The following is a 16,485-nucleotide window of genomic DNA, read 5'->3' as shown; positions in this document are numbered from 1 at the left end:
CGTTGGTCAATCCAAATGGCATAACCAACCATTCAAAAGCCCCATAGCGTGTAACACAAGTTGTCTTGGGCTCGTCTCCGTCGGTAATTCGCACTTGATAGTAACCTTTCCTCAAATCCATCTTGGTGAACACCTTGGCCTATCCCAAGTGGTCAAATAAATCAGCAATGAGAGGGATAGGGAACTTGTTCTTCACAGTGACCTTGTTAAGGTCCCGATAATCAATACATAAGCGCATGGTACCCTCCTTCTTCTTCTGAAATAAGATAGGAGCTCCGTAAGGTGCCTTGGATGGTTGTATGTGGCCAACCTCTAGTAACTCCTTGAGTTGCTTCCTCAATTCCTCTAATTCTGGGGGCGCCATGCAATAAGGCGACATAGCAGGTAGATTTGTCCCTGGAACAAGCTCGATCTGATGATCAACTTCCCTTCGTGGTGGAAATTATTTGGAAAGTTCTTCTGGCATCACATCATTATTATCATCAAGGACTTGCTCAATGCAGGGAGGCAAGGCTACTGCCTAAAGGGAATTCTCAACGATTCCCGTCAAGGTTGTAAGAAATATTGGTTCCCCTTTCTTGAAACCTTTCACAAGTTGCATCGCTAACAGATGCATTCCATTTTGTGGTACCCGAACAAGGGGCATAATACACGAGCCTCCGGTATCGCTTATGTGAAGCTGGTTGATACGTGGCACAATAAGTGTGTTGATCTCGTACCAAAAATCCAATCCAATTATGATGTCAAAGACATCCATGGGAGAAACGGTGAAGTCCGTCAATCCCTGCCAGCCTCCTAAAGCAATATGTACGTTAGGAGCAAAGCCATGAACGGTAGTAGGAAAGGCATTGACGGTCTTCATCAGCATGTCGCTGGATATAAAGACAAGTCCAAGCTCCCTAGCTCGTTCCTCTGTCACAAAATTATGTGCCGCACCCGTGTCCACCATGATACATACGTCTTTGCTGTTTAACTTGGCATCGACAAATAATGATTCACGGGGCCTCACACGAGGCGGTTGGGCAGTAACAACAGCAAGGGTCATGTGGTTTATCAAGGTCATATGATTGAACACGCCTATGGCCTTGTTCTTCCCTTGTCCTGCACCATCAGCTGGTGCTCTACGCTCTTCGGGTTGCTTGTCAGTAGGCGCAACAGTTTGTCCTTGCTGCTGGTGGGCTGCAACAATTGCTCCTAGTTTGTTCAGTGTAGGGCAATTTCGAGCAGCATGAGAAGGGTCTCCGCAAAGATAGCAAATATCTCGTTGAGCAGCCTTTTGTGCGCCTCCTTTCCTCTTCTCATCATAATTCATGAAGTAATTAGAAGAGTGGTTGATGTTGCCTCTGTTATCGTTGTTCCGATTGGGAACAAATTTGCCTTTGCCTCGGTTGGTGTCCGTCTTTGTAGCAGCAGCAGCTTGGCTCCGGTTGTTATTTCCCTTAGACGCTCCGGTCCGGAAATCTGATAATGATTCGTCTATTACAATAGCCTTATCGACGTTGTCGATCTGTCGCCTTTGCAATTCTTGTTTGGCCCAATACTGCAAGCCATCCAAGAAATGGAACAATAGATCCTCACTGGTCAAGTTGGGGATCTGAAGGGTGAGTTTTGTGAAATCCTTCACGTATTCACGAATGGAAGATGTTTGCCTAAGCTCCCTCAACTGTCGGCGAGCCTCGTGCACAATGTTTTGAGGGTAAAACTGCCGTTTTTGCTCCTCTTTGAACTGCTTCAATGTGTCAATGGAGCACGTTCCTTTCTCCATATCTACCTTTTTCCTGCGCCACCAAAGTATGGCGGTTTCTGCTATGTACATGGCTGCCGTTCGGATTTTGGCAGCATCACTGGTTATGCTCACATGTTCGAAATAAGCATCCAGCTGCCACAAGAAGTTTTCCACGTGTTGATCGCTTCTTTCACCCCGAAACTCTTTGGGTTTAGGAGCCTCAATACGTGTTTCTCGGACAGTGATGGGACCTCGCCCACTGGTTCCTGCTGTCTCTTCTAGAAGCAGTTTTAAAATTTCAACTTCTGCCTGTAAGGCAGACAAAGCCTCAGTAAGCTTGAGTTCAAGGTTGGTTAGCCCTTCGTCTTGCTCCTGAACGTTCCCTTTGACTTCGCCAAGTCCATCAAGGGAAACTGACTCAAGTGAACAGATATTATTTTCGGTAGCAAAAATACGACGGTGAATGGCCGTCAGACCCTTTTCTACCATGTCAACTCTCTCATCGAGAGTTGTAGCTTCGGAAGTTTTGGATTCCACGTAGGGTAGTAACTCGCTATCAGGTGGAGATGCGTCTCTGGCCCTATTTTTGTCGCGTTTTCGCCCCATACCTCTCTGTGGTTCTGGGTTCTCTTCAATGTGGGTTTCTTCTATGTTGCGATGTGAGTTCTTAGCCATGCAAGAACCTAGGATCTGGTACCAATTGTCACGAAACCGTTTTTCTGAGAGTTCGGTGAGGGCGGCGAAGTTAGCCTGACTGCTACTTAGCTTCAGCCCTTAGACAATAAACAGTACAATCGTGCTAAGCAATGTCAATCACACGAAATAAGCAAGAAAGCTATGAAAGAAAGAGACTCAGATTTGGGAGGCAAGTGCCAATTTTCTGTTGTATTATGCAATATCTGATGCTTACAAAGAATGAGTATAAAGCCTATTTATAGAAACTAAAATGGCTATACAAAGGGGGTGGTTGGCAGGGCTGGTAAGGCTGTCCAGCAGCCTGGTGCATTCCAGCATGGAAAGCTGGAAAAGCAGACTTAGAGGGATCCTGCTGTCAACCATGGCCCAGAAGGTCAAAGATGTCTTCCCACTTTCGGTTGCTTGTCCCTTGGTCTGCTGACTTTCTGCCAAAAGTGCCTTCTGATGGCATCTCATGATTTCTGTGTGGCTCCAAGTGTTTTCTCACTGATGACTGTCCGAGATTTGGGCTCGGACAAGCCACGCCGTCGCTGGAATTGCGAAAAATTAATAAGTGTGACGGCGGGGCGGTGCACTATAGGTTCATATAATAATTCGTCTAACATGACTCGAGCGTTTTTTTAATTTTATTCTTTGAAAAGAAAATATGAAAAGAGTTGTATTTTCTTCCAAATATATAATTCAATCTCCGAATTTGATCTTATATTTTTGAGTTTGTGTTACATTAGTTGGTTGCTAATGTAATCTTATTCTTCAATGATAATATATGTGTTTGTGAACAATACATGTAACAACATTTGACCAACCATTGGATCGATAATAATTTAAGATTGAATAATTGATATGAAGAACCACGGTAATATCGTTTTTTCTTAATCTTCCAATTGACATGTGTACATTTATAAGATCAATTCATCAGTAGTGAAAAATTTAAGTGGCGTCTGACTCCTTTTTAATCTTATCGAAATGATGACTTTTCTTTTTAATATTATCACACGTACGAGGACATAAAAAAGTAAACAACAAATAAAACTATTATGAAGATGTGTGATAGAATAATTCATTTTTTTCTATTTTATTTTAAGAAGTCTCGGATTACAATTCTAAAAATATTTTTTTTTGGAGAGAACATTTTACCTCCTGGACTTACCTAATATAAATCAGATTAGTCGGGGACTCAAGCAAGGGGCTTTGGATATGAATGGTTAAAAAAGAAAAATTAATAAATCTTTAGAAAGAAAAGGAAGAAAGAATATGCCAGGAAAATATTCAAAGAACTATCCTTTTCCTAATCTTTATATAGGAAATTTTTAAAAATGAGCATCTTTTTAGACCAAAAAGGATGCAGGAGAACATGAAAAAAAGAGATATTTTAGAAAAAGAGTGATGCTTAATTGGTCTGTCAAAATCTGGATAAAAAAAATCCGTTGCGCACCAAAGATTATATTGTGCTTTTATTCTTTTTTCTTTTTTGTATTCAGACAAAAAAAAAAAAAAAAAGACGAACGCTTGAGTTTATGACTTTATTCTTTTGTTCCTTCAACTATAAACCACCCAATGTTGGCACATTTATAGCAATTTTTACGAGTAAATTTTATGGATGGTCATTCAACTTTGTGTTCATTACGCAAAAGTCATTTTTTTCTTTTTGTTACGTAAAAATCATTCAACGTATTCATTACCTAAAAAATACTTTTCTTTCCTTTGTTACACAAAAATTATTTTACTTTTCTATGTTTATCACAAAAGTCACATTGATAAGATTTTATAATACTTTTACTTGAAAGTCTATTATGCCTTTGACACTATATATACTCTCATTTATGTAATATCTTTATATTATATAATATATAATATATTTTTAACTAGGTATTTTACTTATAATTAAAATAACTTTAAATTATTTTATTTATTATTTTAATAATATATCCATACATTTAATTTTTTTACGACACTCAATTTGTTTAATCATATTTAAGCATGAACATATTTTAAATATAAAAACCATAAAAAATATTTCATTAAACTTGGTTAAGAACGTGGACTTGAGATTTGTTCATGGTGATATTTGCTGACAAATTTAATAATGCTACTTATATACCTTGAAAATTACCATTAAGAAAATATTAAATGTACGAATATATTATAAAAAAGATAAGTAAAATAATATCAAGTTATTTTAATTATAAGTAAAATACCTGGGTAAAAGTATATTATATAGCATATAATATAGAAGGTATTACATAAATCGAATGATTTATAATATCAAGGGCATAATAGACTTTTCAGGTGAAAGATTTGTATAATCTGGTCAAAGTGATTATTATGATAACTAGAGCATAGACATATGATTTTTGTGTAACAAAAGAAAGAAAAGTAATTTTTGGGTAATGAACATAAAGTTGAATAACTTTTACGTAACAAAATAAAGAAAAATGACTTTTGGGTAATGAACACAAAGTTTAGTGACCATCCATAAAATTTACTTCATTTTTTACCATGCCCATATTTTCTTTATTGATAATGGTGGCGTTTGGATTAATTTATGCACATATAGACTGTTGCATGGACATTATCCAAATTAACACATGATCGAAACACAGTAATCAAATAGTTTAGGCAAAAGAACCAATCAATAGCTCTTTATTTTGAAATTTACAGAGATTATTATTATTATTATTTTTAATTTCGATCTTAGGTGCATTTTACTGGAAAAAGGAGAATTTATGAGCATGATGCAAGGTAAAACGTATAGCTACAAGCTATTAATAGCCATCCTGATATCGTACGTAACAAGAAAATGTACTGTAAATAACATGTTATGACTCATAAAATCACATTGATAGTATAAAATTATTATTTTACGTTATTGTACTAGATATTATCTTAGTCTTTTATTTTTGAATATTTGATTTTGTCTAGTCTATTTTTGTGTATAATTTTATCTAGCTTTTTCCAATTCTATGATGATAATTGAAAGTTTTATGTACGTCTTTATTTATGTATTCATTTTTCTTTGTGTTTCCACACTTGTGAATAGAATAATGGATTTTCAAGAATATTCCATCAAATTATTCCTTTGCTATGACGCACGTTTCCAATCTTAAACTCCCAAGCTTCAACATTTCATTATTATTCTTTATTAGTATTATTCGAACACTTTATTCCTTTTATTTCTTATTATTATATTATTATATTTCTAGACGTTGTTCAATGGATTGCATTACTGTTTGTCGCGTACAATGAAAATGACCTCCTATCTTTGTTTAGGGTTTCATGCAACTTGTTCGGTATTCGCATTGGAGTTCGACTATATCTGAATTTACGTATGTATCATTGGAGCCCAAATAAATCTGGATTCGTGTCGCGTAAGGTTCATTTAAGGGAGAAGCTCTCAGTAATAGGATTTTTTGCATATTCCTAATATGATCTTTTTCATACCTAATACTCAGATCCGAAATCTATACTTAAAGGTGAAATGTCATATCCATTTTAACACCATGTGGCTACCTCCTTACTGTCGTTTGTTAGTATGTGGAGTGCCACAAGTAAAGAATATGTTTTACATATAGTGATTATTGTCTGTTGACACAATGTAACTAAATAAGATAAGGATTAACTTAATTATAAACACCCAATGAGAAGAAAACAACACATCTCACGCGGCAAACTGATTCTGCCTTATTTGAGTCTTAGGTAACATTTGTTAACTTCCATCCTAGTATGTTAGGTGGAAACGATCATAAATAGCATTCGACAAATGTAATTTTTATATCGTGTTCGATAAATGTAATTTATAAATTGCAGTCAATACTTGACGTTGCATGATTCGGAGGTCACGGATTTAAGCTACGGACAACTTCTAGCAGAAATGTAAAGGTAAAACTGTGCACATAATATCCAATTTGGTCCGATTCTTTTCCGAACCGTACATAACGGGAGCTTAGTACACCAGACTTTCGTTTTTAGTGGGGGTTTGGACATAAGAATTGTAAAATTTCGGGAAAAAAGTAAAAAAAAATCCAAGTGAAAATGGTATTTGAAAATTAGAGTTGTGTTTGAATATGAATATTATTTGGAGTTGTTTTTGAATTTTTATAAGTGATCTGAATTGAAAATTTTAAAAAATAATTTTTTGGAGATTTTTAATTTTTCGAAAAATTTTGAAATTCATCTTCAAGTAAAAATAGAAAATTTCATTGCCAAATACTAATTTCGAAAAAGAATTCGAAAAAAAGGAATCTTTTTTTATGGCCATACATGCCCTTCGTTATTTCTTAAAGAACAAACTCTTCCCTCTATTCTTGCCATTGTAGAGCCAACAGTAAGAATCTTCTGTTTGCTATAATAGTATTGAATTATTAGTTGATAATGTCACAAGCTATTTGGAAATAGTAGCCTATCTATTTTGTGTTAAGTTGAAAATTGTTCATACTAGAAGTTAAATATAGAAAACTCTTCTATTAATTTTAAGGCTGAGAGATAAGATAAAATCTAAAAAAAATTATCCTCTAAAACTAGAAATGAGCGTGAATCTAATAGGGGAAAAGAAGAAGAAAAAATGTTATTTTTATTTTATGTGAATTTTCAAACTACATGATAATTTAGTATTTGTGTATTCATGAAGTTTTTTTGTCAATCAATTAACTATGCCTCAATTCCAAAATAATTAGGCTCATTATATGAATCCTCTATATATCTATCCCGTTTATTGAAACCTAACAAGTATCAATCTGATTTTAAAAAAAAGAATATTTATTTAATCGGTTGATACCATAGTAGTTGGTTATAAGAGGTGATATATTTGATCAGTTTATTCTTGGATGAATTGTATCATGCCATCAAAGGCTCTATTATTAATCTATGTTGCGCATATTCTTCAAAAATTATTGTCGTACTTCTGTTGGATCCTCCAAAAATATACTATTTTTCGAGGATCCAACACGCATCCTTTGATATTTTTACCAAGTCTGTGCAACATAATTGTTAATGAAAAGATAATGGATAAAGTTGTGATCCTTCAAAGAATCTTGGAAATTTTGCAGCTTTAATTTCCAACATAAAAAATGCAGAAGGTAAAACAAGGGAAATGAACTCATCTAATAATCCCTTAGTTATCTATTACTGTACAAACTTGTGAGTACTTCTTTTTCCTGCATCACACCCCCTTAGATTGCGGCCCTTCCCCGGATCCTGTGTGAACGCAGGATTCTTCGTGCCCGCTGAACGTCTGAACCTCCCGCCAGGAGGATCAACAGTGTTCTCACTTACTATCCGCACGACTTAAACCTATCTAGTATTTTTAGTTAGAATCGTTATCGCCTTCTGTTAACTCTCCATCCTTCAATGAATTGATTGAATCTTGAGATAACTCGCTTCGATATTGTTGCACAACCAAAACTGATGCTGTAGTTGAAAATTCTGGACAAGTTAACAAGTTACCTAATGGCCCTAATTCTGGACAATCACTCTTTTTATCCAATGCTGCTACTACTTGACCCTCAGACATTCTTCCAACAAGAAACAGATTGCATCGACTATATGAACGAATCGATTCTATAGTCCCTGCAACATCCTTTACTGTCTTCTCTTCATATTTGACTGAACCATTCTTGGAAATTTTGTGTTTTAAGTCGATAAGTAACTCTTCATCCTTGGAATTTGCCTCAGGACTATAAGTTTGTTCCATATCTAACTTAACACTTTTTCCAACAACCTCAGGGTCTAGTACAAAACGAACCACGACTAAGTTAATGCCAGGATGCTCTGCTATACGCGTACCATAAGCAAGAGCTTCGCGATCATCATAGCCTCCAAAGAACAAGACGGTTACTTTAAAGTCAACATTGCTAGCGGATACATGAGATGCACCACCTAGTCCTCGGTCTACTAATATACCAACTGAACAAGGCGCGTGCTGAAGTACTCTCCGGTTTACATGCCTAAGATCAGCTCTTGTTGTTTCCAAATGTCCATCGATTCGTTGATGTTTATGGAACGGGAGAATTATCATCGCGACCCTCTTTCTCTCTGCACTAGCGATGATGTCCTCGTGCATGCTATTCATAGGAGAGATTGCAGTTGTAGGCCGGATAGAGACCTTACTGAGTTGCTCAAAAGTCTCAAAAGCAACAACAATTTGATTAGAATCTGAAACTTCTCCCTTTTTCCAAAAGGGAAGTCCATTTTTTCTAGCCTTGTGCACCATTAGAATAGCTGAAGATCTTTCGGAAAGTTCCATAAGATGCATTGCATAGACGCAGAGTCCTTCTTTCTTCTCAGTACCACGAGAAGCCTCGATGAGATTGATCATTGTGGGAATGTTCTTTGTGCTATGGAAACAGGTCAAGATTCGGAGTTGTTTGCTCGTGTCTTTCCTCTCAATCGTTCTGTTCTTGTATTCGGTTATAGCCAATTTAGCTGGCTTATATACCGATACCACTATAGGTGTCGTGATGAATGTTGTGAAGAGCGCCATCAAAACCATGATTGCAAATGTTTGATCATTCAATACCTGCAAAATTGATCATTCAAAAACAATGTAAAACTTACAGTAACTAAATTCAAAATCGACAAAAGTGTTTCAACAACAACAACAAACCCAGTGTAATCCCATAAGGGCCTGAGTAGGGTAATGGATACACAGACCTTACCCCTACCCTATAAAGGTAGAGAGTCTGTTTCCCCCGACTCAAGGTAGACGAAAGTGTAGCGATCAAAATTAGACATACCCCTCTATCTTTTCCAATGTTAAGGACAATGAGCTCCACCAAACCTTTAGTATTCATCAAGAAACCAAGCGTAACAGCCTCCTGAACCGGCATCTTACACATGAGTGAGACCACAATAGTACCGACAATTTTCCCAAAACATGCTGTAAATATGACTAGAACAAGAAGACCCCATGATTGTGCGCCTTGAATAGTAGCTACATTCGTCTTTAATCCACTGGAGACGAAGTACAACGGAAGGAATAGACCGGACACAAGATCCTCGACTTTTTCTACTAGAGCACCAGAAAATGGCCCTTCCTTTGGTACAAGAACTCCAAGCACAAACGCTCCAAATAGGGCATGAATACCAATAGTATCAGTAACAAATCCTGCAGCTAAAACAGCTGCTAATGTAGCACAGATATATAACTCATTCACTGGCTCGCCCTGAGAGCAACGTTTAGCCATCCATTTGAATATAGGAGGACAGATGAATATGCAAAGTAGGACAAAACCAGTCCCACACAAAAGTACCCATAGTGAAACAAGGGGCGAATGACCGGTACCTGAAAGGGCAATAGCAAGAGCAAGTAGAATCCAAGCAGCCACATCATTAACTGCTGCAGCAGACATTGCCATTCGACCAACATCTGTCGTTAAAAGCTTGAGTTCAGCTAGGATACGAGCCAAGACGGGGAAGGCTGTAATAGAAAGGGCTACTCCCATGAATACTAGAAAAGGTCCTTGACTAACTCCTTTACCAATAGTTCCTCTGAGAACAAAGGATGTCCCTATTCCTAATGCAAAAGGGACACTAATTCCAGCTAGTGCAATACTAAGAGCTTTCTTTCCTGTCCGACGAAGAGACCTTGGATCTAACTCGAGCCCAACTAAGAAAAGAAAGAAGAGGAGGCCAAAGTTGGCTAAGGTATCTAACACTGTGAGACTCCTTGATGGAAATATTGCGTGCAAATACTTAGCGTTCCGGCCAAGAGCAGACGGACCAAGTATAACTCCTCCCTACAATAACAAAAGATCAATTATCACCTATTTTCTACATTAGCAAGTAATCTTCTAGAGTTGATGTTTTCATTAGCCATAACAGTGTAATTCGGAGATTCTTCATGTTATCAATATCAGTATGAAGTAAATATCACTGCTATGAATAGAGTACTAATATGTATCAATATCATGTAACTCAAAATAGTTATATTCATCTCTTAATAAGTTCATTGAAAAGTTCTTAACTAGGATTGCTTTCTTCTGTACTTGACTACTTTCTTCCTTAATCTTAGATCACATTAGAGTCAGACAACAATTTTAAGCCTCTGTAAAGTTGTCTCCGCGTAACCTACGGGTTCGAGCCGTGAAAGCAACCACTAGACCTTGCGATAGGGTAGGCTGTCTACATCGGAAGTCTTGGGGTACGTACGATCCTTACCCTGACCCTGCGTGAATGCGGGATAATTTATGTATCGGGCTTAATTTGTCCTTGTAAAAATAATTCTTAAACTAATTATTTCCAAATATTGGTGTATGCTGCAATTAACACTAGAATAACTAGCTGCCCTGTAGCATTGCCATTAGCAATTAAATAGTAATAGGGACCATGTGTTTGAGTTAACATTAATAAATAATTGGATTAATAAAGCTAAAACTTTCATCACAGGAATAAGCATGTAATTTAGCATGAAACATGTTTGACAAACAACAACAACAACAAACCAGTATAATTCCACAAAATAGGGTCAGAGGGGAGGGGGAAGGGGTAGAGTGTACGCAGACATTACCGCTATAGGCGAAACTACATTGTCATAAGAGTGGTCAATTGACCACCTTTCGTCGAAAAATTATACTGCGTATATAGGTAAAATATTAGATTTTAGAGATATATGATATATATTGAACACCCTTTGTCGGAGAATTTTTTTCACTTCTTTCAAGTTTGAACACCCTTTGTCCGAGAATTTTTTTCACTTCTTTCAAGTTTGAACCCTTGGATAAATTTCTGGCTTCGCCATTGATTACCGCTACCTTCGTGAAGGAAGAGAAACTATTTCCGCTACACCCGGCTCAGGGAAAATGTTCAAAATTTTGTGGGGCACTATATATAACAAATTATTATATCCCATAAACTTTCTTAGAGTCTTTCTCTGTGGCTTTCCCTACTCTTCTTTCTTAAACAAGTCTTGACTAGTGCTAATGGATGCACATGGCACGCCATGTGTGGGACACGTCCACTGCTTTTGACTCAAATTATATATATAATGCGAAGAGTTTAACTTCTATGCATTGACTGTTTTATACCGCTCATAAAAAAAAGTGAGATTGGAAACTTGAAAACTAAGACATGTTACTTTCTACGACAAGTTAAAATATACTGATAGTGTAAAAATTCACGAGAGAGAGACTTACAACAATCTCAGCAATGACGCGGGGTTGTCTTAAAGGGCGAAGAAGATAGGCGAGGACTCGAGTGAGTACAAGCACCAAGCATATTTGTACAATGGCAAGAGGAAGTGCATAGTCCAATGGATTATCCCCTTGGAATACTCCATTTGAGGTTGCTTTCATAGGTGGTGGACATTTCATAGGTAAAGTTGAAGCCATTGTCGTGCTTGAAGAGAACAACCCCAGATCAACCAGAGTTGAGAAACAGCAAAATCTATATCATTATTCAATGTCTGCACATCAAAATAATATAGAACCCAAATTAGATTATATGTGTTGTCTTTTTCTTTTTTTTGGTAATGCTAGACAAATCTTATATATAAAACTATCCGTTATTGGCAAAGGCGGATCTAAAATATAATCGTTAGACATAATACTTATACTAACTTTTCCAGGGGTTTTCAAAGTTATATACCTATAATCTAAATTTTAAAAAATGCGAGACTAATTGAACCCGTGGCAGAACTAGATACTTTGAGATCGAACTATATATATAAGTTTATAAAACAAGTATATAGATATATTTTAGAAGGCACTCTTAACTCACAATTTAAAGTACTAGAATTCTGGATCTGTCACTGATGTCAGCATACATGTAGATAAAACTATATTCTTGTAACGAGCAAATTGTTAACAAGAACTCCACCTAATCTTAGTATTATGAAAATTATGTGCAATAAAAGATTATCTTAATAAACCAGAGTTATCTTATCCAAGAAAATGATTATGGATTTTCTATCTGATATGATAAGTAACTCAAGATACCAATTTGACTAAGTGTGAAATTATCAACTATTTTTTCCTGTGCACCAAAAGGCCCTTATGTTGCAAAAATAGTTATAATATAAAAAATATGTAGTTAGTAATAAATCATGGAAGTATATCAGTGCCAGATATATTAGAGATTGTAAATCTTTTTTCTTAACTTTTAGAACTTTCTTTTTAGAAATTCAAGTCATCAATATAGAAACTTATCTTGGCTTCAATCCTGACGCTAAAAGTGCACAAAAAAAAAAGTAGTAATTAATTTCAGAAAGAGGGTCCCATTTTACATATAAGAAAAATATCTTTTCAAGAGCACGAGATTAAATAGACTTTTTTCTAAACTTGACAAAAAGTCAGAAATTTTAAAAAGTCAAGAGTAAAAGAGTAACTAAATAGAGAAATCATCGTCACTACGCTTTGTTTTTCTCTAAGCAAATTCACTTCAAATAAACCTGCAAAATTATTTAAGTGTGCCATTATTATTCTGAAAAAACACTATACTATTTATTGTTCTCAGGGAAACAAAAAATATATCTTTTGTATTTTCCTAGAAACCAGCTAAAAATGTCGCTGCATCTCTTCCACGAAAATAATGTGGTGAGTCTTTTTTAACTAAAAACCACTCAAAACATGGATACTTACTCGTACCCAATGAATGAAAAAAAGGTAGCCCGTGCACTACGCTTTTATTATTTGTACGAGGTCCGAGAAAAGGCCGAACCACAAGGTCATATGATATTCAGTCTTACCCTACATTTCTGCGAGAGAATATTTGCATGGCTCGAACCAACAAAACACACACCATGACGTTCGTCCTTATCTCTCTGTAATGTAATATACCGGTGTATACGGTTTATACATTATATACATTACGTACATATATATATTTAGAGAGAGAGAGAAAGAAACCTAATATTGTAGAGTTTGAAGAAAGTTGAGAAGAAAGAAAATCTGTACGTCGAACACAATATTTTTCTCTGCAAAATTTCAGACGAGAAATTTGGTAGAGAAAGAGTTTTTTTTCTTTTTTCTTTTTATGAAGAAGACGAAGAAGATGGCCGAGAAAAAGCTGAGAAAGGAGGAGAGAGAGAGAGAGATTTTTCCAAAGAGTGTGGAATTGATGACAAAAAGAGAAAGATAAAGAGAAAGAGAGAGATATGGGGAATGTGCGTTAAGAACTGATATATAACACAAGCCTTGCATTACTCTCTATATTTATAGAGCCACCGGAGTACCCAAGATTTTTGATAAGCTGTATAAAAATTTGAAAAAATAAATGAATAAATAAATTACTATAATAAAAAACGATATCATTTATATATATATACCTAATATTTTTATTTTGTATGCTCTATATATATATATATATATATATATATATATATATATAGGGTTAATTTCACACATGGCCATCTAACTTATCATTTATTTCATAAAAGTCACTTATCTATTTTTCATCCCTAAAAAGTCACACAACTTTACCTTTATAACTTGAAAGTCATTCTAGTTCAAAACTTATAAAATATTCAATAAAAAATATGACATGGCATTACATTTAATTAAAAAATCTAACAATAATGTCACATAAGCTTAAATAGACCATATCTAAGTTAGACTCATTTCTTTCTCAGCCCGTTTTCGGGCAGTTTTTTGAATATTAGTTTTAATTTATTTTATATGAAAAATTCTTAAAAAATAAATTTTGCGAGATTTTAAAATAGTTTCCCGCATTTTTGCGCAAAAAAAAAAAGACCAAAGTTGGTCGGTTTTGTAAAAAAAATTAAAAATTAAAATATTTTGAAAAACCGACCGACTTCAATCTCACATAACATATAAATATACCACTAACAAACAAGAATAACAAGTTAATAAAAATTTATTTTCACAAATTACTATTCCATTAAAGTCAAAATATTGGTAAGAAATACCCACAATAAAATTGCACAGTAGAAGTTTACTACTAAAAATTCGGCCAAAACTGACCGCGGCCAACCTATATATATATATATATATATATATATATATATATATATATATATATATATATATTACGAAACCGACCGACTTCTGTCGGGTTTTTTTTGGCGCAAAAATATGGAAAACTATTTTAGAATCCCGCGATATTTATTTTTTAAGAAACCGACCGAAATTTGTCGGTTTTTCATATAAAATAAATTAAAACTAATATTCAAAAAACTGTCAGAAATCGGGCTGAGGAAGAAATGGGTCTAACTTAGATATGGTCTATTTAAGCTTATGTGGGATTATTATTAAATTTTTTAATTAAATGTAATGCCATGTCATATGTTTTATTGAATATTTTATAAGTTTTGAACTAGAATGACTTTTAAGTTACAAAGGTAAAGTTGAGTGACTTTTGAGTGATGAAAAATAGATAAGTGACTTTTGTGAAATAAATGATAAGTTGGATGACCTTTAGTAAATTATATATATATATATATATATATATATATATATATATATATATATATATATATATATATATATATAAAATAAAAATTCCGATGAAATGTTATCACGTAATATCTCTTGCCGCAAAGTATATCCGCCCCTTAATAGAGCCATGAAAATAAGTTTGGCATTGCCCATGATGGCCTTGCTCATTATATTGATTTAGGATTTCGGTAGAACGGATGGAATCTCTCAAACCTTAATCAAAGGTCTCGGATTAGAAAATAAAAATAATTCTAATATGAACACTTCTTTAATAGATTTTACATGTCTTGAATCAAAATTAGTCGAAACTCCAAAGTGATTATCGAACGCCAAACATCGTATATATATATATATATATATATATATATATATATATATATATATATATATATATATATATATATATATATTATTTATGGAAACTAATTACTAAATAGCTTCTTATAATATGGATATGATATGTGTCTAAGTGCATCTTTTACTCGAGGTTTATCGCTTGATAATTGTATTAATTACTAGCCATGTCTTAATTTATGTAGTTTGCTTTTCTTTTAATATGTAAAAATAATTTAATTTTAAATTTACTTTTTATCCTTAATAAGATGATTTATAGCCACATAAATATCTATTAACTTATTTCGGACCAAATTTTTAGTAGCTCTTCGATAGTCACAAAAAAAATAAAAAATTTATAGAGTTCAAGCTACAAGGTCTGTGCATCTACTTTTCATTTTTGGTGTGAATTGAAATCGATTCTTTATTTTTATTTTTTAAATAGTTACATGAATTGTGACTGTTAAACAATAATATTATAGTCAAATAAAGACTCTTAACGCTCTGAACAATGATAGTTACGTTTAATATACAATATAACAAATAAAGCAATAATACATGCAGAGTTGTCAGTTATAATTTCTTAAATTTATATCCTGAGTATTCTTTCTATAAATTGGCTGGAAAGTTGAATTTATTATATTGGTGCATATTAGTGTTGCACACGTTAGCTACTACCCATAGCATTCTTTTTTGTTTTTTTGTTTTTTCATTCAATTTTTTTTTTAGCCTCGATTAATTCGAATTTGAACCGTCTAAAATTATTAAAAGAGAAAATGCTCAAACTCAAGACCTCTGATTAAATATTGAAAAATTTTATTTATCCTACCACAAACTCTTAACGATATATAGCATCCCACTACAACTAAATCTCACGTGTTATTTTCAATATAAAATGATATTCATGTCAAATGTCAATGCCTCGTTTCAATTATTGAATGAACCTAGTGACTTTGTGGTCAAACTACTTTTCAAAAAATTCATATTCAAGTTCAAATTTTAACTAATTTGTCCTTAAGAATAATTATTAATATTTGTAATAGTATCTAAAATAAAATATTGATACTGTATTAAACTTCAACACCTATCTTAATCCTTTTTTGTTTCCAAAATGATTTATACTTCAGTAGAAGCATTATTTAGTAACCTATTTTAAACAATCAGATCTCTTATATTTATACTTCAGTAGAAGCATTATTTAGTAACCTATTTTAAACAATCAGATCTCTTACAAAATAATTATGGATAAATCTTGTTGATATGATAATCTAATAAGTATACTGATTTTGTAAAAAAAATCTTTATCCTGCATTATCTTGTAAAAAATCTTTATCTTGTCGATGT

The 16,485-nt window shown here is 34.0% G+C and overlaps 1 protein-coding gene across 4 annotated transcripts; it reads right to left on the bottom strand.

Moving 5' to 3' along the window:
• Positions 1–7,447: 7,447 nt before the first annotated feature.
• On the bottom strand, positions 7,448–13,518 carry LOC104112062 (cation/H(+) antiporter 18-like). 4 transcript variants are annotated; one of them, XR_011412862.1, is made up of 4 exons: positions 11,551–11,853; positions 9,154–10,155; positions 7,669–8,936; positions 7,448–7,617 (listed from the first exon to the last, which is right to left on the bottom strand). XR_011412862.1 is itself a non-coding variant. In XM_009621888.2 (4 exons), exons 2-4 carry the CDS (start codon positions 11,743–11,745, stop codon positions 7,725–7,727), a joined length of 2,409 nt encoding a protein of 802 aa, XP_009620183.1. In that variant the 5' UTR covers positions 11,746–11,819; positions 13,261–13,518; the 3' UTR covers positions 7,626–7,724. The 4 variants fall into 4 exon arrangements, 3 of the variants coding, with proteins under 3 accessions (XP_009620183.1, XP_009620181.1, XP_009620184.1); XM_009621888.2 differs by lacking the exon at positions 7,448–7,617 and adding an exon at positions 13,261–13,518 and having other exon boundaries at positions 7,626–8,936; positions 11,551–11,819; XM_009621886.2 differs by lacking the exon at positions 7,448–7,617 and adding an exon at positions 13,101–13,240 and having other exon boundaries at positions 7,626–8,936; positions 11,551–11,819.
• Positions 13,519–16,485: the final 2,967 nt, after the last annotated feature.

Source organism: Nicotiana tomentosiformis, chromosome 12 (genome assembly GCF_000390325.3).
Source record: "Nicotiana tomentosiformis chromosome 12, ASM39032v3, whole genome shotgun sequence".
Classification (NCBI taxonomy): domain Eukaryota; kingdom Viridiplantae; phylum Streptophyta; class Magnoliopsida; order Solanales; family Solanaceae; genus Nicotiana; species Nicotiana tomentosiformis.
This window is presented reverse-complemented; position numbering and strand designations above follow the sequence as displayed.

Bases quoted from the DNA above. Each gene is read 5' to 3' on its own strand.
- LOC104112062 (XM_009621888.2), bottom strand. From the start codon at position 11,745: ATGGCTTCAACTTTACCTATGAAATGTCCACCACCTATGAAAGCAACC. The intron at 10,156-11,550 runs GTAAGTCTCTCT...TTGTTATTGTAG, and splicing joins GCGTCATTGCTGAGATTGTT to GGAGGAGTTATACTTGGTCC. The intron at 8,937-9,153 runs GTATGTCTAATT...TCAATTTTGCAG, and splicing joins ACATTGGAAAAGATAGAGGG to GTATTGAATGATCAAACATT.